The sequence below is a fragment of the Doryrhamphus excisus genome, linkage group LG7 (genome assembly GCF_037039965.1).
Source record: "Doryrhamphus excisus strain RoL-2023G ecotype Guam linkage group LG7, RoL_Dexc_Guam_v1.1, whole genome shotgun sequence".
NCBI classification, from domain to species: Eukaryota; Metazoa; Chordata; class Actinopteri; order Syngnathiformes; family Syngnathidae; genus Doryrhamphus; species Doryrhamphus excisus.
The window spans coordinates 1108435-1134373 of record NC_136363.1 but is presented as its reverse complement, the minus strand read 5'-3'; the positions used below and the strand labels follow the sequence as shown (position 1 = coordinate 1134373).

Genomic DNA, 25939 nt, shown 5'->3' with positions numbered 1-25939 from the left:
GCAAAATATTTAAATACACATTCTGTTCTTGCCATTGGTAACGCCGTCTCTAGTTTAATTCTCCTCCGACGACGACGAGGGATTATGATGTGTGTGTGTGTGTGTGTGTGTGTGTGTGTGCGCATGTGTGTGTGCATGAGCAAGCGAGCGTGCTGGGCTTTTTCACTGAGGCTGTCTGGGACTGAGAACCAGAGTTCAGGCGAGGACACAATTCGGCAGGGAGAGGAGGGGGATGGATGGCTGCTTCGGAGAGGGTGGGGGGGTGTTGGAAAGGAAATCAGAGTAGGAGCTACTTAAAAAAAAAAAAAACCCTGAAACAAACAATCGTCATCCTCAGTAAGGAAGCATACAGGATGTCGAAAGACAAGTTCCCGAGTTGGAGTTTCTACCTAAGAAGATGGTGACATGTTGTTCATCACTGGAGCTGTCTTGCACGCTGAAAGGGGTGTTGCAAAGAAAGGAGAGAGAGGCCTATTAGGAGAAGGAAGTTTCAATTACTGGGTTTCAGCCATGTGACCTAAAGGCAGTTTGCGTCACTTCCAGAGGGCATAATCGGTCTGCATGGATACTGTACGTTCTATGACAATAACGCCTCTAACATGTCTATTTGCGTTCTTATACAAAACCAGTCTGCATGGATACTGTACGTTCTATGACAATAACGCCTCTAACATGTCTATTTGCGTTCTTATACAAAACCAGTCTGCATGAATACTGTACGTTCTATGACAATAACGCCTCTAACATGTCTATTTGCGTTCTTATACAAAACCAGTCTGCATGAATACTGTACGTTCTATGACAATAACGCCTCTAACATGTCTATTTGCGTTCTTACGCCAAACCAGTCTGCATGGATACTGTACGTTCTATGACAATAACGCCTCTAACATGTCTATTTGCGTTCTTACGCCAAACCAGTCTGCATGGATACTGTACATTCTATGACAATAACGCCTCTAACATGTCTATTTGCGTTCTTATACAAAACCAGTCTGCATGAATACTGTACGTTCTATGACAATAACGCCTCTAACATGTCTATTTGCGTTCTTACGCCAAACCAGTCTGCAGGAATACTGTACGTTCTATGACAATAACGCCTCTAACATGTCTATTTGCGTTCTTACGCCAAACCAGTCTGCATGGATACTGTACGTTCGATGACAATAACGCCTCTAACATGTCTATTTGCGTTCTTATACAAAACCAGTCTGCATGAATACTGTACGTTCTATGACAATAACGCCTCTAACATGTCTATTTGCGTTCTTATACAAAACCAGTCTGCATGGATACTGTACGTTCTATGACAATAACGCCTCTAACATGTCTATTTGCGTTCTTATACAAAACCAGTCTGCATGGATACTGTACGTTCTATGACAATAACGCCTCTAACATGTCTATTTGCGTTCTTATACAAAACCAGTCTGCATGGATACTGTACGTTCTATGACAATAACGCCTCTAACATGTCTATTGGTGTTCTTACGCCAAACCAGTCTGCATGGATACTGTACGTTCTATGACAATAACGCCTCTAACATGTCTATTTGCGTTCTTACGCCAAACCAGTCTGCATGAATACTGTACGTTCTATGACAATAACGCCTCTAACATGTCTATTTGCGTTCTTATACAAAACCAGTCTGCATGAATACTGTACGTTCTATGACAATAACACCTCTAACATGTCTATTTGCGTTCTTACGCCAAACCAGTCTACATGAATACTGTACGTTATATGACAATAACGCCTCTAACATGTCTATTGGTGTTCTTATACAAAACCAGTCTGCATGGATACTGTATGTTACGCCTCTAACATGTCTATTTGCGTTCTTATACAAAACCAGTCTGCATGAATGTTGTACGTTCTATGACAATAACGCCTCTAACATGTCTATTTGTTCTTACACCAAACCAGTCTGCATGAATACTGTACATTCCATGACAATAACGCCTCTAACATGTCTATTTGCGTTTTTATACAAAACCAGTCTGCGTGGATACTGTACATTCTATGACAATAATGTCTCTAACATGTCTATTTGCGTTTTTACGCCAAACCAGTCTGCATGGATACTGTACATTCTGACAATAACGCCTCTAATGTGTCTATTTGTGTTCTTACGCCAAACCAGTCTGCATGAATACTGTACGTTCTATGACAATAACGCCTCTAACGTGTCTATTTGCATTCTTACGCCAAACCACTCTGCATGAATACTGTACATTATATGACAATAACGCCTCTAACATGTGTATTTATGTTCTTACGCCAAACCAGTCTGCATGGATACTGTACATTATATGACAATAACGCCTCTAACATGTCTATTTATGTTCTTACGCCAAACCAGTCTGCATGGATACTGTACATTATATGACAATAACGCCTCTAACATGTCTATTTATGTTCTTACGCCAAACCAGTCTGCATGAATAGTGTACATTCCATGACAATAACGCCTCTAACATGTCTATTTACATATGTTCTTACGCCAAACCAGTCTGCATGAATACTGTACATTTGTGTATGTGTCCTTCATCGTTTCGCTGCAGTTTGGCAAAGTTTGAGCTCCGTCACCAAGTTTCAGCCGAAACCCTTGGACCCCACCTTCGCTGTGGAGTACCGCTGGAGATTCTTCCAGGTGGCAAGTATTTTTGCATTCCAATTTTCCCGTTGCAACAATGTTTGAACTTTAATTTTTGTATTAATTGTCCTTCTTGATGCTCACTTAAACAGGAACATGTCCATACTTGGCTCCGACGTTTTTGTTTGTTTCCTGAACTTTTTAACCCATTATGATGGACTATCTTAGTAAATTGTGTTTCCCAAAATACATATTCGGATGGTTTCCACATGCTAGAAGGGGTCGGTTTTTACAAACCCAGCAATGATGAGAACACTACACTGCGAGTATGAACCACCCATGGGAGTGCGTACGTAAAGACCAAAACACAAAGATCACCTATTTATCTTTTAAGACGCACAGTCATTTGCTAGGGACACTTGAAATAAATAACACCGCTCTCTTGACCCGACAGACGGAGGAGTTGACTGGCTGCATATTGTGTGCAGTGCAGTTTGTCAACAGGCTGACTAAACAGACTCAGACACGGCTGGAGGACGTGTGTTTGCTGTGACATGGCAGTCAGGGTGGGGGTTGGGGAGGGGGAGGGGGGGCTGCTGTCAACAATGCCACACGGTGGAAAGACGCTACTTTAGCAACCCCCACCACCGTAACCGGAGCCCTTTTATTTGGTCCATTTAAGCCCAAATAGACGCCGCGGGTGGCTTTGAATTTGCATAATTGGCTATGACGCATTTCCATCATGGGCAAAGAAAAACATGAAAAATACAACTAATTTGTTTATAAATACAAATGAACTTTGTTCTGTCACTTCTGGGGTCCTATTATTTATTTCACAAAGAAAACAGACATGCCTGTGAGATGGGCGGAGGGCCCCACGGTAGCACCCGCTGTTCGTTGAGCGGAGCGACATGTGCTTTCAAGTCCGACTTGGAAAAGAATTAGCAGAAGGTCGCCAATTATGTCAATAATCACTGTAAAGAAATGTGACTTATTTAAATTCAATAACAATACTCCCAATGTAAATACAAGCTACTAATGGACTACAATATTCTGGGATGCGCACACAAAAAACAAGTTGTGGAAGTGTAACTAAAAAAAAAAACCAAATATTAGTGCAGCAGCCCCCCACCCTGCAGGCCTGACTCCATCTTTTAATATTAATGTGTCTGACTGCGGCTCCTGAGTTGCTTAGGAACAAGAGAACATCATACTTTTTTTAAATGCAGTACAGGAAAGGCCATTGAGTTTAGTTTACTTCATTACCCACATTCCGTCCATCCATTTACTACCGCTTATACTCACTAGGGTCGCCGGTCTGCTGGAGCTTATCCCAGCTGTTTTTGTGGGGGAGAGGCGGGGTACGTGACGACATTTGTAGGTAAGTGCTTTAAAGACACATGACTAGTTTTGTTCATCATATGACCTTTAATCTCCATGCTAACAGTATTAGTTCACCCAGCCAGAATAAGCAACACAAAACTAGCATAGAATGTTGTTGTTTTTTAGCATAACATGCCATTAACATTACATTTTATATTTACATGAATTCTGTGTTACAATAAATATTTTTTTCCCACTGTACAAATACTGTGTATTTTCCAAGTACCCCCATTTGAGAAGCGAGATGACGTCACACACGGAGTATTGTGTCGTAAACAAATCAAACGCAGCCCCTGCCGCTCCAGGAATGTGCCTCGTCATCACACTCTTTCGCCCCAGGGGGGTTTGCTCCGTCCGGGGAGGGGAGACGAGAGAGGGGAGGTCTCAGCCGGGACCTCTCCCGGAGCCAGCCCTCACCAGCAGCAGCGGGGATGCCACACGGGAGCCATGCGGCGGGTCCGCGCGCTGCTCCGGCCGGACGCGGCTCTTCTCCTGGTGCCGCCGCTGCTGCTGCTCGCGCTGCAGCTCGGCGTGTTCGCACCGCGGCTGCCCGGCGGAGGCGCCACGGGCGGCGGGGAGGAGCCCGGGGCGGCGGTGGCTTTGTCCGTCATGAGCATCGAGCCGGGCAGGAGTTCTCGCGGGGAACGGACGCAGGTTCCTGCGGAGGAGTCACAGGAGGAGGAGGTCACGCGAGCTTACGAGGACGAGAACGAGATGAATTCACGGCAGGTATGTGGCGGTATCGCGAGAGAACACGTGATTAAGTGTTCCAGGTATTTTCATTGTCTAGAATTACACATGCTTATTAGTGTAATGTTACTAGTCAACATTAGTTTTATTTTTATTTTATTGGGGGGGTAGTAGTACTATTCAATGATGTTTTTAGCAATGAGTCCTCACATTTACATTTCAAAATTTTTTAAAACTAAGGAAATTGTCATGAAAAGTTGATGAAAATGTAAATTTGAACGTATTTAAATAATAAACACAACACTCTAGGAAAGGCCCCCGGCCATGCCTCCTTCCTCCCTCCTCAAACTTCTTTTTATGTTCAAGGCTAAACTCTGACTCATTCCAGTAAACCATGCCCCCCCCTCAACTCTCTTGAGTTGCTATGGTAACCACATACCCGCAGTGTGTGTGTGTGGGGGGGGCTTTAATTGCGATAATATATCACAAAACCGCCTCAGGCAAGCGTGCCTTATCTCAGGCCATGGCCTCTGACCTGACCCACAATGCACCACCCCACCCCACCCATGCCACCATTCCTGTGCATGTTGACATCCGCCACTACCACACCGTTGTTTGAATACATCTGGTCTTTGTGTGTCGCCAGGATGGACCCAGGACGTTGGAGCTGCAGCCTTGGGCCCAAGACCCGCCGTCTTTCTCTGCAGAGCTCAGCCGCATCGTCCTGCATATCACCAGACCACAGGTGTGCTTTGTAGAATGCAGAACACATCACCTTGCCAACCGGGCTAACTAGCAACAAAATGTACCTCTGCAAAGACAGTAGTACTCTGACGTATGAGGTGACGGAGCGTTTGCTGTTGCTAACCTTATTTATCCATAATGGATGTGCCCGTAAAAAAGCCGTAAATGACTATTTTTGATACTTTCAACCAGGGTTAGTCAACCACACTTAATGAAAAGATAAAGGGGCCACTTTGGTATCACAGTACTACCAGCGAATACGACCATACTACCAACCCTACTTCCTTTTACAAACCCCACAGCTGGCTTCATTTTCACATTCTACTCCCATTTTGAATCAGCATTTGCAATAAGACTGACTGTTGCATCTCACATCAATTATGGTGCGTTCAAGGACCACCGAAACAAGCGCAAGATGTCAACACTTTAGGAAAAACAAGATCAGTGAAGCATAAAGACATAAACGTGTAAAAAATGTGAGCTTTTTTTTTTTTTTTTTTAAGAAAAACTGGGTTTTCTAACTGTACGTTATTTCTTTGTATAAAATAATGGCCCATATTTTCAAAATTTATATCATTTACATAAAATTAGATATATTGTTGAATAAACACCCACAAACTCAGCCTTATTATCTAAGGAAGACAGAACGATCCAGGTCTTGTTGTGGACCTCGTTAGGCTGAACAGCAGCGTCCACCTCTAAGCTTCAGGGTGTCCACGAAGGGTAAAAAAAAAGGTCATGTTTCACTTTCAAAGTGATTCTTCACGCCAAAAAGGCAGTTTTAATGAGGCAGCAGCCCGTCATGTCATTATTCTATCTTTTTGTGCCGTCACCTCCAGTTGAACTGCTCCAGGGTCCTCTCCCCGGGTCAAGTTCAGGCGTCCCACCCCCCTGCAGCCTCGCCTCACCCTTGGCTGCTGTGTGCGGAGGAGTGGCTGCTTCCTGCTGCAGACATGCCGTGCGTTGCATACTCCTTCAGGTGTGTGTGTGTGTGTGTGTGTGTGTGTGTATGTGTGTGTGTGAGCCTCCGAATAAACAATGTTACAGATAATTGACTGTTTGTCGCGCAGCATGGACGCGGGAGACGCCGACTTTCTAAAGACGGTGTCTGGGCTGGGCTGCCAAGTCCACAGCTTTGATCCGAGCAACGCTGCAGCATCTGGTGGTCGCCGTGGCAACAGTTTGGCCGGTCGCCACGGCGATGGCGGCACGACCACTCAGCACAGGATGTGGCTGGAGTGGCGAGCGGCGAGGAGGCGCGGGCACAAGGCGAGCGTGTCGCGAACGCTGGCGGACATCATGGCGGCCTTGGGACATCCCGTCGTAAGCCGCACACGTTAGACAGAAATAATACACCCCATCATGAACCCGGAGCTCTCATACTTGTATGTTCCTATAGCAACAGAGCTCTGCAGCCATCTGGAGCTGCCATGGCAACCGTTTAAGACAGCAATCTGATGCTCAGTTACACCCTGTCGCCACAAGGGGGCCCTACTTAGCCACTGTACTCCTTTATAGCATCATCAAGTCAGAATGGAAATACAGTAATTACTTTTTTTTAAAGAAAGCATAAATTACATGTACTTAATTATATGAAAAAACCCTCATTAGGTATATATACTTGTTTATAAACAGGGGTGTGAAAAAATGTTTTGCTTATTAAATGTTTCAGACCCTCAAACTAATATTAATATTAATCATAACTGAACACAAAATGTCGTTTTTACATGAAACCTTTTATTATTGAGGGAGAAAAAATTGAAACCTACATGGCCTTGTGTGAAAAACTGACAACCGAGATAAATTAAGATCTATCAGTGTGGAAAAGGTTATAAAGCCATTGCTAAAGCTTTGGGACTCCAGCAAACCACAGTGAGAGTCATTATCCACAAATAGTGAAAACATGGAACAGTGGTGAACCTTCTCAGTAGTGGCCAGCCAACCAAAATGACCCCTGGAGGTCACAAAAGGCCCCGCAACAACATCCATAGAAGTGCAGGTCTCGAGTTCCAAGACCAAAACCACTACTGAACAAAAACAACATTGAGGCTCATGTCAATTTTGCCAGAAAACATCTTCATGATCCCAGAGACCGCATTTCAGAAAAATGATAGCAACAGTAAAATACGGTGGTGGTAGTGTGATGGTAGGTATACCATAGGTATGAATGTGAGTGTGAATGGTTGTTTGATCACACCACTGTATACATGAATTTAACAATACATGAAAATATTGTGGTAGTACTTTGCACTATCCCCCTCCAGGTCCACTTCCTGTACGCCGACCTGCTCAGTGCCGAGTGGCGTGTCTTCCAGAACTGGATCGAACTGGGCACCTCGCAGCGCGTCCATCACCTGGTGGCCAAGGTGCACCTTCAGTGGGCCGGCTTTGAGGTGGGCGGGAGCGACGAGCAGGTGCTCCGCTATTGGTTCAGCGTCCTGCAGGGACTCCGGGACTCGGGGCTCCGACTGGTCCACAGCTCTGAGGGAGAGGGTCGGAGTGTCTTGAACCGGAGTGTGAGGGACGCACGCAGCTGCTACACCCTCAGCTGGGTCAACATGAGACACTGACGTCAGCCTTTGACCAATCAGAAGTGAGCATTGATATTCCTGTGGGGCAGACCATTGCTTGTCGAAGGGTGTCTTGCGTAGCCACAGCACCATCTAGTGGCGATGATAGGATGTGCTACTTTAATGGACTTCCACATGCTGTAATACTGCTGCATTTAATGACACATACGAAACAAGGGGATGCAAAGTTTAGACCCGCCTCTTCTAGAACATACCCGTGGAAATCCGATACTCGAACTGTCCATCAAGCTGTGCCATAAACGCCGTAGGGAGCACCTTTAAGAAGACCTGTTCTTCTGTTCCTTGAATGTAATTGGAGTTTTAAATCTCCACCATCCAAATGTTTTTTATGGATTTTTCCATAACTGCACCGAGGAAAATCTTAATTGCTGGGTGTGAGAAAAGCTTTTGAAAACTTCAATAAAGTCTCTATTTTTAAATTATTAGTAGTATTATATTTGTTTTATTTGCTAAACTACAAATACCTAAACTTACAAATGCACTTGAACGCGTCATTTGTAAACATGGGCTTTGACTCGTTTACGTGAAATACAACTTGACCTAGTCGATCATATCCTAAAGAAGGCTAATGCCTGTCATTCTTGGGACGCGTTCCAACTCGCTCTAAGTGCACACTGGAATGTCCTCCCTTACGCAAGTGGCGCACATATGTCCGCCACAAATCCGGGTGGAGTTGCGGTATTTACGCCAGTGAAACCCACTTTCCGCACTCGGAGACTGTATGTGACAGCCGCAGCGGCCAATTATCTTAGAGACGCTCGTCCGCTCCGCCAATCAGGAGCTCGCAAACTCGAGACAGTGTTCGGCCGCGCTACGTCCGCGTTTGCCCGTCACACCGTTCAACGTTTTCGAGTGGAAAACTTTGCAAGTTGGACAAACAAGACAGCAAAAGAGGGAGTCTGGTTCCACTTTGGACGGTAAGCACATATGAGACCACTGCATGCTGGTTTTTGGCATTGAAGAAGAGTCAAAATGGTGTTTTGTTCGAAACAAGAGTCGCTTACAAGTTACTTCCTGCTTTGACAAGGCCAAGAAGCCAAGTTACATTTTGGCTAGTTTTTAGCTAACTTCATGTTGCTGGTCACTCAGTGTAGTTTATTAGCCGAATAGACGAATAAAAGACATTCCAGAGCTGACTGAAGGCACAAGAATTAAAATTTTAAGAAAAGTGTCTGTCATTTTGACTACCGTGACCAAACATTGTTAGCCGCCGTGACTTGAGAGAATTGCAGGGGCGCGGCTAGAGACATCAAAGCGCGTGGGGAGTAACACCACCTAGCATCCTGGCTGTGGTAGTTGTCATTATACAACAACTTATTGTCAGTTAACTTAGCTCATTTTATTCCCTTTACACCGCAAAATATGGCCTAATTTATCTGGGGTTATGAAAAAATTTCAATTTTCACACCAAAACTGTAAAAAAAGTGCCCAGTAGTGACAAGTGTCCTTTTCAGAAACCTATAAACTCAGTGGGGAGAGTTGTGTCCTCATTAACGCAGATGGTGGAACTCCCTTGCAGTGTTTTTAGACAATGAGCGGCTGAAAAACATTCATTTTATTTTTAATTTCTCTGTCCATAATATCAGAAAGAGTGCAGTGCGGGCTTTGATATTGTGAATTAGTTTTGACGCCTTTCTGTGTGTTTATTTAATTTTTTTTTTTTTATTTAATTTTTTTTTTATATTTAATTTTTTTTTAAAAAGGTGATGGTTATCATATCAGTGTTTCCCACAGGACTGCAATGTTATCTGTGGCAGTAAGTCGGTAGAGCAGATAATCAAATTTGCATAATTAAACAATGTTTTTATAGGTGGAAGACAAAAAGTGAGCATAAATTAGGACGAGAAAATATGGCCTGCGGCCTATTATTAGTCAAAACATACAGAAAGACAAGTTATATGTAGTCCTATGGTCACTAGGCATCAGTAAAGTTATGCAACATGACATTACCTTTCACGCTGCATGGAGACTGCCTCCCGAGCCTGCAGAGCCCAGCAGACATCCCATGGAAAAAAATGCTATCCTCTCATTCTGTGTGGAAGTGGTACATTTTTTGCTTCTTCATCCCCATTCAGTTTGAAGCACTTTCTTAAGTTTAGAGTAAATAAATTGGAGAGGCTAATTAGTTAGCTCGCTAGCTTGCTAATCTAGCGGTGTCTGTCTGTTATGTCCTATGATCCCACAGCCTGTGCAATGTGACGTAAACAAAGAATTATAGGAGTGTAAAAGTGACTATATTTCATGTCTACATGGATATAATTCTATGTCCCGGAAATTCACTTATCGCTGTCGTGTCTGGAACCAATTAACCTTGATAAACAAGGGATGATTGTATCGAAGGTCTGAATCAAAATATTGTGACAAAGTCGTGAAGTTGTCAGTATGAAGTGTGTTAAAATGCAGAGTTAGGATGCCATCTGCCGGACGGACTTGGAACAACGAACTTCAGTCAAAGGCAGTCCCATGATAATGTGTTTATGAGCCTGAATCTGTTTCATGAATAGATTTACGGAAAACATTATGTATGTCATGTGTGGGAAAAGTTTCAAGAAGTTGTTGTAAAACGATGACTGCAGCTCGACTCACTGTGGCTCCGGCATGACACAGCTATAATTAGGCAAGCGAAAATGGGGAATAGGAAGCATTGCAGGGTGTACTTAAAGCCAGCAGGGGTGAGATGAGCATGCGTGACGGAAGGCCCTAATTCAGGGGCCTTAAACACGCGGCCCGTGGGCCAAATGTGGCCCGCAGGACACTAGTTTAATGTTAGTGCGGCTTGCGCAAGTTTGATATGGATGCCGTATGGTATCATGTACCCAGAAAAAAATTATTACGTTTGATTAATGTTCACGTTAAAGGTTAAATAACTGTTAATAGTTATCCTCCCTATCCGTGTGGAAGTGGTAAGTTTTTGGCTATTTAAGTTTAAAGGAAATAACTTGAAGGCTACCGTTTAGGTCGCTAGCTCTCTAGTTTGCGAGTTAGCATGTGTCTCAAGACCCTGCAGTTGCGCAATATGTTGTAAATAAAAAAAGAGTATAAATGTGACTATAGTCGTGTTTTGTCATGTCTACAGGGCTCTAATAATGCTTTGTTCATTTTAATCTGAAAAAAATAATTTGTCTAAACACCAACTATATGTGATTTTTTAAGTTTTTATTATTTGCCATTTTATTGTTATTATATTTATTTATTTATTACTGATTGATTTTCTTTATTCTTGATTTGTTTATTTATTTTTCATCTTATTTTGTGTAGAAAAATAAAAAGTAATTCCAGCACCCTGGAATAGACTTTCCCAGGGAGGCTGAGGAGTGTGATCCCGCTATAGTTGGAACACACCCTCCGGTCACCCTTCTTAAAGAGGGGGACCACCTCTGGTGGTCTGCCAATCCAAAAGGTACTGTTCCCGACTTCCACGCAACGTTGAAGAGACGTGCCATGCATTGTATCATTTTGAGCTCAAATGTGCTTTACCGCAGAAACGGGAGGAAACTTGAGTTTTGCTTCTCCTTTCGTCTGTCTGGTCTGGTCGGGTCTTTATTTATACCCATGTGACCAGCGCTCACATGCAACTTTTTCCCAGGTGACAGTCGTACACATCGGCACTCACCAATGGTTGCTGCTTCCTCTTCTTAGCTGGGTTTGGCCCCCTTGCCGCCCCCGTCCGAGCCCCGCCATGCCTCTGGTCACCAGGAACATCGAACCGCGACACGTGTGCCGCCAGTCCATCCCCACCAGCATCCGCAGCGAGCTGGAATGCGTCACCAACAACAGCTTGGCCAACATCATCCGTCAGCTGGGCAGCCTCAGTGAGTCTATCGGCCATCTTGTCCCGAGTTTTACTTCTGCGACTCATCTTCTTCTTCTTCTTTGGTGTTTTTGTGTGCCTGCAGGCAAGAATGCGTCCGACGTGTTCATGGCGCTGTTCGAACAGGCGGAAGACTTTGCCACCAGGGTGGATTCGCTGGGGGATAGAGTGGACCGCCTGCAGGTCAAAGTCACGCAGCTGGACCCCAAAGAAGAGGAGGGTAAGGATCTTCACCACTTTAGCTTGTCTTCACCATTATTATGGAGTGTTTATATTGTATGAAGGAATCACATCTCACATGAAACCTACATCTACCTGATGTAGATGATTTTTATACCTCAGGACACACAGCTGGGAGACCTGAGTTCGATTCCACCCTCGGGCATCTCGGTGTGGTGTTTGCATGTTCTCCCTGTGCGTGTGTGGGTTTTTTCCGGGTACTCCGGTTTCCTCCCACATTCCAAAAACATGCTAGGTTAATTGGCCACTCCAAATTGTCCATATTTTTCATATTTGCCCGGAAGAAAACAAAACAAAAAAAAAACGAAAACAAAAAAAAAGAAAAACACTAGAAATGGAATAAAGTATTTCAAGTATATAGCGGAAATATTTCAAGAGAACATTGACATTTGCTTTAAGCACTATATCAAAACCAACCATATCGTTGATATCAATATCGACTAGATTTGAGCTGTATGTCCCTCATGCCTACAAAAAGGAGTGAGGAAGGGCAGAGCAGATGCCCTCAGTCATAGTGGAAGCTAACAGGCTAGCGTGTCTGTGATGGAAGAAGTGGGCAAGGAATAAGCGGTAATTTAGTAATATGGAGGCACTTCCAATCCAGAACATGAAATAAATTCTTTTCACCACCTTAAAACTTGGCACAAACCCCAATATGAGGAACGTCTGCCACACTGTTGCGTTCCTCATAAAAGGAAAAGCAACCAGTCACATTGCTAATACTGTACATTGTCCAAGTGGGGGGAAAAACGCTACAAAGAACTGCTGAAAACGAATGACTGGCAAAGTCACAACATTCACCACAAATGTAGAAGGAAGTTAAACTGACAGCTGCTAAGTCTGATGCAGTTGACACGTTGGTATTTTTCGTATTTATTTGAATAAAACAACTTGACACTCACACTTGGCTTTCATTTTGTCTAAACTCCCTTTGTGGGAAAATATCAGGATGTATGTCTTATATCGATATTCCACCTAAATATCTCGAATCAAATTTACTCTAGTAATGTAGTACTGTAGTACTTTACTTTGTTCACTTTGTATTGACTTATTTCAGCAGCAAAATGCTAACGATAGGGCTAAAAAAGTACTTTCATGTACAGCCCTTCTGTCTTAGCTGATTGGCTGGGAGAAATCACATGGTTCTTACGGTGGCGTCCATTTTGACACAAACTTCCTTAGGAACACTGAGCAGGCTACGCTGTCATTAGCGCAGGCGCAAGCGGAGAAAGAAAAAAAAAAAAAGTTGTGCGTTTTGTCTCTCAGTCTCTCTTCAGGCCATCACCACTCGCAAGGCTTTCCGCAGCAACCTGATTCAGGACCAGCAGCTCTTCACCAGGCCGTCGCTGCCCATGCCCGTGCAGGACACCTACGCCACATGCAACCCACCGCCGCCGCTCAACCTCCTCAGCCCATACCGGTAGGACCTGGCAGCCTGGAGACTGTGGCTCAGCTACGCATTATCCTAAGTGCTTTTAAATTATGAAGGCCGAGCTCGGCCACAAAAGCCACTCAAGAGCTTTCAAGGAACCTGCTTAGCTTTTTCCAAGATGACGGGCAGCCTTATCACCCCATTACACGCTTTGCAGTACATATAAAAAAGTATATCTCATATAGTTATTGCTTAATTCATCTTTGTCCACAGCGAGGATGGAAGAGAGGCCCTCAATATTTACACCAATCCTTCCTACTTCTTTGACCTGTGGAAGGAGAAGATGCTGCAGGACACCAAGGACATCATGAAGGAGAAACGAAAACACAGAGTGAGTCCACGCACGCTGCTCGTTAAACGCCTCGTGTTTGTGTGTTTTTGTTTGTGACTCCCCAAGTCAAACTTGTCTTGAGCAGAAGGAGAAGAAAGACCACCTGAACCAGCGCACCCTCAACCCCCGCAAGATCAAGACCAGGAAGGAGGAGTGGGAACGCCGCAAGATGGGCGAGGAGTTTGTGGTCCCCAAGAATGAACTGTAAGTTGATGAGAGGATGAGATGCGTCGGAGAAGAACCCGAGTGCATTTATTGTAAATGGCTTAAGTAACGCTGCACTTCCTGTTTGTGGACTCCTCCCCCCACTTCTTCTATAATCAGCCAATCTGTGGAACGTCCTGTTTGGAGGCTGCCCTTGCAACAAAATGGCTTCTAAATGACCCCCTGTGGGGTTTTGGCACTTTAGAATACACTACCAACATGAATGAGGAGCGACATTTTTAAAATGTCCTCTTTCAACTGAAACACAATGACAACTCTCAAGAGTTCACTACAATAACCCACTCAGATGGGGGTGGGAAAACTTGGTTCGCAAGTCAAAAAAAAAAAACGTTGTCAAAGGGGCCGTCTAACAGAACGACTTGTACTACTTACTCACAGTGCAACGAAATAAAACAACACAAACACAGCAAGTATCGCATAAATCAACAATAAACAACATAAACATAACTTAAACTGTGCCCGCAAGGCATGCTGGGTAGTCATGTGGCAAATGGATCTCTTTGTGAAAGTCTCTCCTTGTTGACTTGCCTCACGTCCTCCTCAATGTGTTTTGCGATCAAGAAAAAAAAATGCAACAAACACGACAACATGTTGGAGGAGAGAGTACCGTAAACTACCCAGCATGCCTTGCGGCAACAGATTGCATTGGACTATTTCCTGCGCGCACCAGCGTGCCACAGTAGCACTACAAGTCATGTTGCCAGCTACAGTTTTCATGTTGAAGGTTTAAAAAAAAATAAAAATTTGCAGTACATAGCTTTTTTTTTTTCTTCGCCTGCTGCACATTGAAGAAAAAAAATTTAATTGAGGAAAAAAAACAGCAAAATGGGAAAAGTAGAGCAAAAGTATTGTATGTGAAATATATATATATATATACATTTGATTAAATTAAATGCAATAAAATGTCTTCAGGTTTGCGTTATTTATATTATATAATGAATTAATTGGTGATATATAGTCATCCCCTCGCAATGTCACGATTCCATTATCGATCTCTCACTATTTTGTGTTTTTCCAGAAATTTGTTTTTCAGAGAGGTTGTGTACCACATATATGCACGTTAGCGCTCGATAAAGTCGTTAAATCTTACCTTGATGCATTCTGATGCATGATGCAAATATGAGAAAATATGAAAGAAATAAAAAGCGGTAAACTACATCAAAATACAGCCATACATTCGAAACACATCCGTCTGTGCATTGAACAACATGAGATGGTGCGTTCAAGGACCGCTAAACAAAGTATTAACCATTCAAAAACTGGAGGATTGTAATCAAATAATATTTTCTGTAATATAATTATTAATATTTATGTATTTTAACGACTTTTTAAAAAAAGAAATGAGCAATTTTGACTAAATGTTTTAAGACTATTGCCCTGCTCCAACATAAAATGTGTTTTAGGAATTTTTAATACTAATTATTAGTATCTACATATTCTCCAATTTTACTGTTTTGTTACTGACTGCATGTAATGTCTAAGGTTAATATGAAATGAGGTAATAATCATGTGATTAAATATGAATAAATAATGTATAACATGAGTAGTAGTTACTGGAAACTAGTAATTGACACGTGACGTGTTGCGTTCAAGGAACTCCTCTGAGGGTCTGAATGGAAGTATCTGTTCTGGCGACGGCTTCACCTCGGAGGGCCTGGACTTGAGTACGGGTTCCTACGCTTACGACCCGGGTTCCTCACCGCCCGGCCCCGACGACTTCCTGCCTCCCCCGCCTCCAGACATGGGGTAAGTACAGCGGCGCTCACGATGGAAGGGGCGGGGGAATAAGCGTCCCAACGTGTTTTGTTGCGTGCAGGTACGACGGCCACTATGGTGGTGCCACCCACAAGCGGGTCAGCGTGCTGAGCCCCAACCACCCACCTCCTGCTCCCCCGCCGGCCTCGCCCCAGTCCAACTCTCGCCCTCACATCTCCCCCCCTCCAGCACCTCCTCCCCCGCCGCCCTCCGGATTTGGGGTCCCCCCGCCTCCCCCTGGATTTGACAGCCCTCCTCCTCCTCCCCCACCCTCCGGCGCCTATGCCTCGCCGCCTGCTCCGCCTCCCCCTCCCAACATGTCCTCCATGTCCCCTCCGCCGCCGCCTCCCATGGCCGCCGGAGGTGGCCCTCCACCCCCTCCGCCGCCGCCCCCACCCCCCGGCCCGCCTCCGCCGTCCTTTGACGCCCCCGCGCCCTCTCTTCCCTCTGCTGCGATGCCGCCCAGCGCCCCCAAGCCGCAGCCAGTGCCCGCCCCTGCCAGCGACGCCCGCAGCGACCTGCTGCAGGCCATCCGACAAGGTATGGCAGGAAGTCGGCTTCACTTCCTGGCTGAGCCTTCAATACCGACCACGCCGTCTTCTTGTCTTTCTCCAGGCTTCAACCTGCGCAAGGTGGAGGCCCAGCGGGAGCAGGAGAAGAGCGACCACTTTGGCAATGACGTGGCTGCCATCCTGTCGCGACGCATCGCTGTGGAGTGCAGCGACAGCGAGGACGACTCGTCGGAGTTCGACGACGACGACTGGTCTGAATGATGATCATGGCCGCCTTTTCTTTTTTTTCTATTTTCTTTTTTCCTCAGCGCCTTTCAATCACTAGCAAGCACTCAGGTTAGCACAATCATTCCTTCCCTTCTTCTATTTAAACTTTGTGCTCCGTTGACGTGTAACATGTCTCTCTGCCGACATCTTCTGTCATCGTTCCTTCGTGTTCCTCCACTGCTGCCGAGTGCCAGATTTAATCTGCTTTAGTGCCTTCTGGCAGCGGATGATTGAGCGGGAATAAGTGCCACACATCCTCGCCAATTAACGCCTCTAACGTCTTTAAGCGGTAGTTATTGTCTGTGCGTGCGTCAGTGCAAAAGAAACAGGAAGTTGAAGCGGTACCATAACGCAGACGTGCAGGAGGAGACACGTATGTTATTTACACGACGCACTTCCTATTTAGTGGCTTTTTTCAAGATGAGTTAAATTGCAAAGTTATGTTAAAAATGCACGCAAAAAGCTTTGCCAAAGTTCCTTTTATGATCATTTGTATGAAAACATCGGACTTGTTTTCAGCTTCTCGTTTCTTGTGTGAACGCTTAAGTCCCAAAGACTCAAAACAAATTTATTTTATCTGGGTAAAAATGTAATAAATTTGCCGAATGTGTTGCTGTGTGTTGTCCGTGGCATGGGGGGGGGGTATAACGATGCAGTGGCATGACTAGCAATGCCAAAAACAAGAACTTAGAACTACCAACGAAGCTGCTCACACCGATCCCTCCTGCAACGTCTTATTCCCTGGCGGTCCATGTGCGGTTTTGTGTGTTTATGAGTAAGTGGGAACAGGGAGCACCAATTCTATTTGCGGTGGGCTGCCACAGATAAATGAAAACAAGGAACATGGAAATTTGAAACAACTGATATGTTCGATGTCGGGATGTCCCAATCGACATTTTTTTTTATAGTCTTGCTGATTAAGCAATTTTTAAGCTTTTGTAACGAACACGTAGAATGGAATATGGTTATGAAAATAGCTATTGAAGGCATTAAATAATGCAACTGTACTTTTTTATTACACCGCATGACCAATAATATTGTTTGGCTTTATAACAAACCTGTGAGTCAGGTTCCTCATCCAATAAAAGATCAAATGGTATCTGGTAAAAGGAAATAGATTTCTAATGTCTACAATATTTGGAATGTAAATGTCACTGTAGGGGTGTTATTTCATGTGTAGAGGGCTTTAATCATGTTAAAGTGTACATACATATATTTACATACAGGTTTTCTATGCTCTAACTACCAAAATATTAATGTTTTTTTTTATTTCTACAAACTGCCATGTGTGTGGCGGCACGGCGGTCAAGTGGTTAGACCTCACAGCTAGGAGACCGGGGTTCAATTCCACCCTCGGCCATCTCTGTGTGGAGTTTGCATGTTCTCCCGTGCATGTGTGGGTTTTCTCCAGGTACTCTGGTTTCCCACATTCCAAAAACATGCTAGGTTAATTGACCACTCCAAATTGTCCATAGGTATGAATGTGAGTGTGAATGGTTGTTTGTCTATATGTGCCCTGGGATTGGCTGGTTCGCCCGAAGACAGCTGGGATAGGCTCTAGCACCGCCCGCACGAGCCTCGTGAGGATAAGCGGTAGAAAATGAATTCATGAATGTGACTATAGGGGTGTTATTATATGTCTAGAGGGCTCTAATAATGCTTTTTCCTGATTACGGAGTCGCTATACTTAGAAAATGGTTGTTAGAATTTAGAATTGGCTCAAAACAAGACCTTTTTTTATATCAATGTTATTTACATTCAGAATATTGTTTTGGAAGAAAAATGATATTGCCATATTGATATTTTTTTACCCAGGTGTGAGTGTGAATGGTTGTTTGTCTATATGTGCCCTGTGATTGGCTGGCCACCAGTCCAGGGTGTACCCCGCCTCTCGCCCAAAGACAGCTGGGATAGGCTCCAGCACCGCCCGCACGAGCCTCGTGAGGATAATTGGTAGAAAATGAATTCATGAATGTGACTATAGGGGTGTTATTATATGTCTAGAGGGCTCTAAGAGGAAAAAACGGTAGAAAATGAATGAATGACATGTGTGTTATGCAAGTTTCCCCCCCAAAAACAAGTGCGGCTACCTTCTATATTTATTACACAATCTCTGTCCTCACACCCAAGAATGCCCCCCCTTAACAAGGCTTGCAGTCAGAGCGTTAATGCTAACTGGCTTTTTTAGATTAGGATTAGAAGGCTTCCAACAGGCAAAGACGGCAAGCCCGCTAAAAGCAGCCGAGGGAAGAATGCTGACATCATGGAGTAGGAAAAAAAAGCATATTTATTATTCATCGGTATAAAATATTTAGTCATCTGAAAAAGGTTGTGCAACACGAACGGACGGTCGGAATTGCTTGAAAGTGCCTTGAAGGAGAGCATGTGCAAAATAGTAACTCCAGAATGTTCTGTTTCAAGTACATGGTTGCTTCCAAACCACATGAATGTCACTTAATCCACTTCTTCATCAGCAGCTGGCCCCCTCCTGATTGTTCTCACTCCGCAGGATCCAGTGGCGCTACAGCGGGGCTGATGGTTGCAGGCACAAACATGACAGTCCAAGATGGCCGCCTGCCAGGACAGTCCAGAACGTTCTGATGATAAAGTAGGACCTCGTGTCTTGGAAAAGTGCGGCGTGTGCGTGGGGGAGTATTGAAAAGATTTCACACTCCCAAGTCGAACGGGGCGGGGGGGGAGGCGGACGCGCTACTTTTTCTTGGCACAAACGGCAGCGCCTGGCATGGTGCGGGTGTCACGGCGGCCTACACGTCCACGGGGTGGTGCATGTGCGTGGCGTGCGAGTGGTGCCTGCGGGGGCAGCAGGCGTGAAGCAGCACCTTGCGAATGTCTTTGTTCCTCAGGCTGTAGAGGAGGGGGTTGAGCAGGGAGCTCCCCGCGGCCGGCACCAGCGTGGCGTAGGTGTAAAGCGGCGGGCTGGAGGCGTCGCCCAGCAGCCCCCACAGCGAGAACGGCATCCAGCAGCCCACAAAGACGCTCAGCACCACCACCAGCCGGGAGAAGCCCCGCCCGCTGCCGTGCTTGCTTGCATATGACTGGTGGGAAGGCAGGAAGTGCCTTTGGGTGGCGATGGCGTGGGCGTGGCGCCGGGCTACGCGGCAGATTCCGGCGTAGAGCTGCAGAGTCACCAGGACCACCACCAGGAAGCCCCCGCACAGCAGCGACAGGTACGTCCGGGTGAGCGGTCGCGCCACCGAACAGGAATCGGGCTTGTCCAGACAGTGCCACCCCATGGCCGGGCCCGCCCCCATGAAGCACGCCCCCAGCCACACCAGCAGCAGCAGGAGTGCGGCGCGGCGGCGGGACTGACCCGAGCCGTAGGTAAGGGCGTGGCTTAAAGAGAGGTAGCGGTCCAATGCCACGCCCATCAGGCTACACAGCGAGGCGGTCAGCGACGTCACCAGCAGTCCCGACGTCACCAGCTCGGACCAGTCGCTGGGCTCCAGGCAGAACAGGAAGAGGAAGTGCATGATGAGAGCCACGCCCGCCAGCAGGTCGGCCAAGCCCAGACTGGCCAGCAGCAGAAACACGGGAGCCCGTAGCGACGGCGTGGCCAGGATGGTGGTCACCACCACGGCGTTCTCGGCGGCGATGAGCGTCCCTGACACGCATAAGACCACGCCCCACGCCGTCAGGGGCGGGGCGTCCTGCCGAGGCGAGTTGCCCGGCTGCTCGGCTGCCGAGAAGGGGTCCGCCGCGCCCGAAGACTCGTCCCAGGGCAGGTCAGAGTTGTTCGCCGTCATGGCTGCTCAGCGGTTACACACACGCCTGGAAAGAATAAACATTTATATATAATACACCATTTTATTACTTCCCCAAGGATATCATTAGCATGTCAATGGGAGTGACCAAGATGGATAGGATCAGGAATGAATCCATCAGAGGGACATTACATGTTAGAGGCCTTGGAGATGGTTGGTTCCAGAGGAGATATAGTGAATATATTGGTAGAAGGATGCTGCCAGGTCGGAGGCGTAGAGGAAGACCAAGGAGCTTTATGGATGTAGAGAAGCATTATGTAAATAAGAATAAGGATCGTTTGGTTCTCTCGGGTGGGGGTCTGCACTTAGCAAACAATGTAGAAAGTGATAAATAGATATACTCCCCCTTTTTCAAAACATTGCTGGAGCATTATGGCACATTTTTGTCTCCTCGCTCCCCTCCTCCTTTTCCAGACTTGCATAAATAAAGCTGACACCATAGCTCTTCATCACCAAAGCATTAAAAGAACAACAACCGGGGAGTGCTCCCCTCCCGCTAATGTCCAGACAAGATGTTCGGCCCACGGAGGCCCACTGTGGACACCTCGTACCACGCACAGCTGCTGCATTCCACCGAGCTCCGGCGCTTATGCAAGCGCTCAAGCGCGCACTATTTCGTGCAAATCCTCAACGTCGTTTTGAATGGGAATATTTTAAAGTCAGACAGCGACGCGCGCGGGTTGCTCCTCATTTCGGACGGGGGAGGGGGGGTGCATGTTGTATAATACTGTACACCTCCATTGCAGCATATTACATAATATATTGATGAATAATTACCTTTTAAAAAAAGATGCTTAAATGTCTTTCTTTGGTTCCTCCTCTTAAAGATCCAAAGGGGTGCAGCCTGCGGGGTTCGGTACTGGATGAAACCAAAAGGGGGACGTTCCACGACGAGCGCTCGTCCTTCATCCAGTCCCACGTCCTAACGTCCTATCGTTCGGCGTCCTCGCCGTCGTCGCTGCAGGTCCAAACTGGCGGAACCGATGCTGGAGCGCGCCTTCCAAGACCACAAGAGGGCTTGTCTGACGTCACAGGCAGGGGTGATCCACCAATCAGGAGGCGAGGATGCAGGCGGTAAAGGATGGGGGGGGGGGTGGTGTGCGTGGAGTAATTTCATTCAGAAAAATGCGGCATCTTTTTTGGCCACACCCACTGCGGTTGACTCGTGCTCGTTTCTTGTAATTACGCGCGCGCGCGCGCAAGCACACTTTATACATCCATACATTTCCTGTAAGGATGTCGGTTCCTGGGGGTGGGGCGGGGGCCTGTGAAGGGGGGGGGGGGGTCCGGCTCGTTAGTCCTGGTGGTGCTGTCTATAGTGCTGAAACGCAGCCATGACTCATAAGGGGGGGGGGGGGGGTAGGTCCTCAAGTCAATTCATTAGGTACACCAAAGCAACGAATATAATCTTCCATTCATTGTTTGGATGTGTTATTTAACATATTTTATTATTGAGGAGGGGAGTGTCTTTATCATACAAATTATAATAAACAACCATACAGTTATGACAATACAACCACAATAACAAACATTATTAGCATTTGTAAAATGCCTATAATTTAAATTTAAAACTTGTTGTGTTTGTACTGTAAGCGGACACTGTAAGTGTTATTTATTACATATATTTATTACATATACTTCATCCACTTCATATAGTGGAGGTTATGCAACCATTTTTGCTGCCCCCTAAAGGAAAGACACGTGATCAGTTCATGAACCATTTTTGCATGTTTTCCCTTTTAATGTTGATGAAATGTTATTCATTATGCATCCATTCTTTTTCTATGCCGCTTATTATTAGGGTTGGGGGGTATGCTAGAGCCTATCCCAGGTGAGGTAACGTGAGAGTACATTGGAATGTGGGAGGAATTATTAATGTCTGTAATATGCATCACATTTGATTGAATATGATAATATTGAATGCGTTTATTATCGTCTGTTTGCCCCCGCCAGCACACACATGAAGCAGGGACAACAGCTGAGAAGGCTTCCCCTCCTGCTGTTAATGGCGTGCGTGGGTGCAGCGCCAACATCATCATCATCAGCGGCAGCAGCAGCAGGAGGAGGCGGGGCCGAGAGGGGAATCTCGTCCTGTCTGCACCATATTAGGGCACTTCCTGTCCGCCTGGAGACGTCATGGAGTGGCGGGTGAGTGTGTTTAGTGTTTTTCTCTGCTGTGCACATGATACGGATATTTGATGTGATTCCTAGAAAGATGCAGCATTTTATATATTTTTTTTTGGGGGGGGGGCAGGGGGGGTATTCCTTGTCGTGTCGTAGTACGCAATACAACACTTGAATGACTCACGAGATCCACGCACGGAATAAAGCCCACCTTCCTAGTGTGCATCATCAGCAGGGCCGTACCTACACATGACAATGACCATGGGGCAGCAACACCCCCCCCCCCACTTATAGTATCAAATGCCATAAATGAAAACAATGTTATTTCTCCTTCATGTTCTCCTTGAGTGCTTTCATTTGAAGATAAAATGTTTCTATTGTGTGTGTTTCAGGTGACCCGAGGTGGGCCTTACGGTTGCCAGGTAACCAAGTTTGGCTGCGGCTCATGTTACGCCTCCTCTTGCTCTGCGTCTCTGCCTCATAGCTCCCATTGCCGCCCTTGAGGACCGACCCAGGAGGACCGACCCAGGAGGAGGACATTTGGGATTCCAACGTGAAGCTCTCGAAGAAGATCCGCCTCGGTCCAAGGATCCAGTATGAAGACGCTGCTGATGAAAGTCTTCTGCACCACGATGCTGGTCCTGGTGGTGGTGGTGGTGCCCGGCGTGCGCCCGCAACCAGGTGATGTTTCTTCTTGGTTGTGATGTTTCTTCATCTACAACATAGAGTATAGCATTTAGAACATGTTACGTTGCTTCCAGACTGTTCTCAGGCCCAGTCATGTGACCTGTGTGTGGGGGACTCCATGCTCAACCTGACCGGCTGCATCTGGAGGCTTTGTCCTGATGGTGACACACACACACACACACACTAATTCAAGCAACATATAGATGCAGCAACATGAGCTGTGTGTAGCGTGTGAATTATTTAGTATGCCAGGAACACACACACACACACAAACACACACACTCATTGTTGTGGTTCCCGTGTCAGGTAACGACACCGGCACGTGCGTGTACGACGAGGGCAACGTTGCGGACAGCGCCGGAAACTGCAGCTGGACCCGAGTGTCGGAGCTGTGTACAGGTATGACGGTGCACCACCAGATGGGGCTGTTTCTACATCTATTATGGATCTGCTGTATATGCTGATATTGGCTCCTTTTTAATCAATCATTAGCATAGTGGGCGTGGCTGACCTGTTTTTTTTTAACCCCTCTCTTTGCCTAATGATGAACTCTGTCTAGCGACAAGTGCTTACGCCATGCGTGGGTTTTCTCCGGGTTTCCTCCCACATTCCAAAAACATGCTAGGTTAATTAGCCACTCCAAATTGTTCAGAATGTGAGTGTGAATGGTTGTTTGTCTATATGTGCCCTGGGATTGGCTGGCAACCAGTCCAGGGTGTGCCTCGCCTCTCACCCGAAGACAGCTGGGATAGGCTCCAGCATACCCCCACTCTAGTGAGGATAAGCAGTAAGATGGATGATCAAGGAGGGTTTGTTTTGGTGAAAAGTTTTTTTTTTGTTTAATGTGATTTATTTGCCATTGAACTAGTTTGCCTAGACACCTCCCTGGTGAGGTGTTCTGGGCATGCCCAGCCAGGAGAAGGCCCCGGGGCAGACCTAGGAGGTGGCCAGGGTTTCCCTAATGAGACTTTTAACTATTTTTTGTGGGATGTAAAAAAATGTTTTTACTTTTTTGTACAATTTTTTTTGGGGGGGGGTCTTAGTGCCCCCCATGAGACATTTTTTTCTGAAGTTTGTGAACTTTCTTAATTTGTCAATTTTTGGGGTTTTTTGTTAATATTTTAGTTTAATATTTAATAATATAACAATTTGTTTCATTTTTTTTAAAGCTCTGTGATTGGCTGGCGACCAGTCCAGGGTGTACCCCCCTCGTGCTTGAAGTCAGCTGGGATAAGCTCCAGCACACCCCTACAACCCCAATGAGGATAAGCATAGAAGATGGATGTATGAAATTTATACATATACTAGATTATAGATGGATCAACAGCGCCTCTGCTGGTTGCAGCCAAGTAGTGCACCCAGTCTGCCTCCATTGCTTCCAAACATGATACATGAATACTTTCATACACACACACATTGTGCACTAACTGTATGTGTGTATGTGTGTGTGATTTATTCCTCCAGTGGTGGAGAAGGTGGCTGAAGGAGGAGGTGACTCAGGTAAATCTTGTTGCCGTCACTGCCCCCTCCCACCCCCCCACCCCCCGTCATGCTCTTGCTTGCGTCAAGACCTTTCAATTCCCATAAGTGCTGAGTAATTCCCTAAAGCCTCACCACGTAACCCCGAATACGGATAACCACAACGCTGGCTTCCTCCTCCTCCTGTAGGCGATGGCGGGAAGGCCGAGGCCACGCCGCGGCTCTCTCAGGCCAAGTTCAACATGTCCAGCTTCATCGGGGGCGTGGTGCTCGTGCTGTGTCTGCAGGCGGCCGGAGTCTTCGCCATGCGCTTCCTCAAATCCAAGGAGCAGAGCACCTACGACCCCATGTGAGTGCGGCTGCGCCAAACAGCGGCCTCTAGCGGCAGTACAGTAACGGTGCAGGTCCAGTGACAACTGCTGGGACTTCATTATCCACCTCAGCAGGACATGTTAAGACAAATGTGCACTTTGGTGAGCAGGGAAGGCCATGATGCCATTGTTGTGTGTGTGCAGAGAGCAGCCTCAGTGAAATGAAGGACGAGGATGAAGGACGCCACACGGGAATGACTCATGGAATTGTGACGACAAGCCACGGCCCTCTTCTGATTGGTCTAACCCCCCCTACCCCCAGGCCCCCAGTCTCCAAATGCTACATAGTGTAACGGGTGCAAGTGTTGGTGTTTTTATTCCAGATTTTTGCACTACTTTTCTGATGTGATGACTTGTGAGCAGTCTAGAGTATTTTATGGATTGATTTATTATATTTTATTATGTGGATTCATTCACTCAATGCTGTGATTTGCGTGTGCTAACGCTGCACCATTATACCATCATAACATTCGTAGATTACAATTATTTGGCTTTGTGTTCACTCTGACCAATCACAATTATACTCCACATTTACAATACCATTTTTTGGATTTTGGAAAAACAATTCACGTAAAAATTTGTATTATTATTCATAATCATTACATTAAAATAATTTTGTAAATAAAATTAATATAAAAAATTATAATCTAGTAATATGAAATTGACAAACTATTAATATGTTCTGTGGCCATCATAAAACCTTTATTAAAGGGGACCTATTAGGCTCATTTTTCGGCCCTTTGTATTGAGTTGTGGACTCCTATAGAGCAGCTACACACAATACCCAGCACACATAGCTTTCTAGTTCTTCCAGAATCTGCACCTATTCCGCTGTATTTTTGGGGGGATTTTGTGGTTCCTGTGAAAACTGTCTGTTTTGGTCACCAGCCAATCACAGGGCACATATAGACAAAC

The 25939-nt window shown here is 45.8% G+C and overlaps 4 protein-coding genes across 10 annotated transcripts; 3 read left to right on the top strand and 1 right to left on the bottom strand.

The window, feature by feature from the left end:
• The first annotated feature begins 2513 nt into the window (after positions 1 to 2513).
• Positions 2514 to 8427, top strand: LOC131102349 (putative methyltransferase-like protein 24). 3 transcript variants are annotated; one of them, XM_078791737.1, is made up of 7 exons: positions 2514 to 2660; positions 3909 to 3981; positions 4207 to 4712; positions 5320 to 5418; positions 6257 to 6396; positions 6488 to 6740; positions 7682 to 8427. In XM_078791737.1, exons 3-7 carry the CDS (start codon positions 4431 to 4433, stop codon positions 7985 to 7987), a joined length of 1080 nt encoding a protein of 359 aa, XP_078647863.1. In that variant the 5' UTR covers positions 2514 to 2660; positions 3909 to 3981; positions 4207 to 4430; the 3' UTR covers positions 7988 to 8427. The 3 variants fall into 3 exon arrangements, with proteins under 3 accessions (XP_078647863.1, XP_078647861.1, XP_078647862.1); XM_078791735.1 differs by having other exon boundaries at positions 3909 to 4712; XM_078791736.1 differs by lacking the exon at positions 2514 to 2660 and having other exon boundaries at positions 3207 to 4712.
• A 331-nt stretch (positions 8428 to 8758) lies between these two features.
• wasf2 (WASP family member 2) lies at positions 8759 to 17680 on the top strand. Its single transcript, XM_058047981.2, has 9 exons — positions 8759 to 8925; positions 11648 to 11820; positions 11905 to 12039; positions 13326 to 13479; positions 13705 to 13822; positions 13908 to 14026; positions 15641 to 15793; positions 15864 to 16342; positions 16418 to 17680. The coding sequence occupies exons 2-9, from the start codon at positions 11688 to 11690 to the stop codon at positions 16573 to 16575; spliced, it is 1449 nt and encodes a 482-aa protein (XP_057903964.2). The 5' UTR covers positions 8759 to 8925; positions 11648 to 11687; the 3' UTR covers positions 16576 to 17680.
• Positions 17681 to 18770: 1090 nt separating this feature from the next.
• gpr3 (G protein-coupled receptor 3) lies at positions 18771 to 21430 on the bottom strand. Its single transcript, XM_058047946.2, has 2 exons — positions 21141 to 21430; positions 18771 to 20370 (listed from the first exon to the last, which is right to left on the bottom strand). Exon 2 carries the CDS (start codon positions 20343 to 20345, stop codon positions 19347 to 19349), a length of 999 nt encoding a protein of 332 aa, XP_057903929.2. The 5' UTR covers positions 20346 to 20370; positions 21141 to 21430; the 3' UTR covers positions 18771 to 19346.
• Positions 21071 to 25757, top strand: cd164l2 (CD164 sialomucin-like 2). Of its 5 annotated transcripts, XM_058047948.2 has the most exons (9): positions 21071 to 21437; positions 22317 to 22511; positions 22880 to 22909; positions 22972 to 23168; positions 23249 to 23335; positions 23481 to 23573; positions 24639 to 24674; positions 24843 to 25002; positions 25169 to 25757. In XM_058047948.2, exons 4-9 carry the CDS (start codon positions 23084 to 23086, stop codon positions 25182 to 25184), a joined length of 477 nt encoding a protein of 158 aa, XP_057903931.2. In that variant the 5' UTR covers positions 21071 to 21437; positions 22317 to 22511; positions 22880 to 22909; positions 22972 to 23083; the 3' UTR covers positions 25185 to 25757. The 5 variants fall into 5 exon arrangements, with proteins under 5 accessions (XP_057903931.2, XP_057903930.2, XP_078647979.1 ...); XM_058047947.2 differs by lacking the exon at positions 22880 to 22909; XM_078791853.1 differs by having other exon boundaries at positions 22880 to 23168.
• The last annotated feature ends 182 nt before the right edge of the window (positions 25758 to 25939 follow it).

What these genes read in the sequence shown, in the direction of transcription:
- LOC131102349 (XM_078791737.1), top strand. Translation starts at nt 4,431, where the DNA reads ATGCGGCGGGTCCGCGCGCTGCTCCGGCCGGACGCGGCTCTTCTCCTG. An exon ending in TGCGTTGCATACTCCTTCAG is followed by an intron (nt 6,397 to 6,487) that starts GTGTGTGTGTGT and finishes TTTGTCGCGCAG; the next exon opens with CATGGACGCGGGAGACGCCG. An exon ending in CGGCCTTGGGACATCCCGTC is followed by an intron (nt 6,741 to 7,681) that starts GTAAGCCGCACA and finishes ATCCCCCTCCAG; the next exon opens with GTCCACTTCCTGTACGCCGA.
- wasf2 (XM_058047981.2), top strand. Translation starts at nt 11,688, where the DNA reads ATGCCTCTGGTCACCAGGAACATCGAACCGCGACACGTGTGCCGCCAG. An exon ending in GGACCCCAAAGAAGAGGAGG is followed by an intron (nt 12,040 to 13,325) that starts GTAAGGATCTTC and finishes TTTGTCTCTCAG; the next exon opens with TCTCTCTTCAGGCCATCACC. An exon ending in CCCCCGCCTCCAGACATGGG is followed by an intron (nt 15,794 to 15,863) that starts GTAAGTACAGCG and finishes TGTTGCGTGCAG; the next exon opens with GTACGACGGCCACTATGGTG.
- gpr3 (XM_058047946.2), bottom strand. Translation starts at nt 20,345, where the DNA reads ATGACGGCGAACAACTCTGACCTGCCCTGGGACGAGTCTTCGGGCGCG.
- cd164l2 (XM_078791851.1), top strand. Translation starts at nt 21,154, where the DNA reads ATGCTTAAATGTCTTTCTTTGGTTCCTCCTCTTAAAGATCCAAAGGGG. An exon ending in AGGAGGCGAGGATGCAGGCG is followed by an intron (nt 21,438 to 22,316) that starts GTAAAGGATGGG and finishes TGCCCCCGCCAG; the next exon opens with CACACACATGAAGCAGGGAC.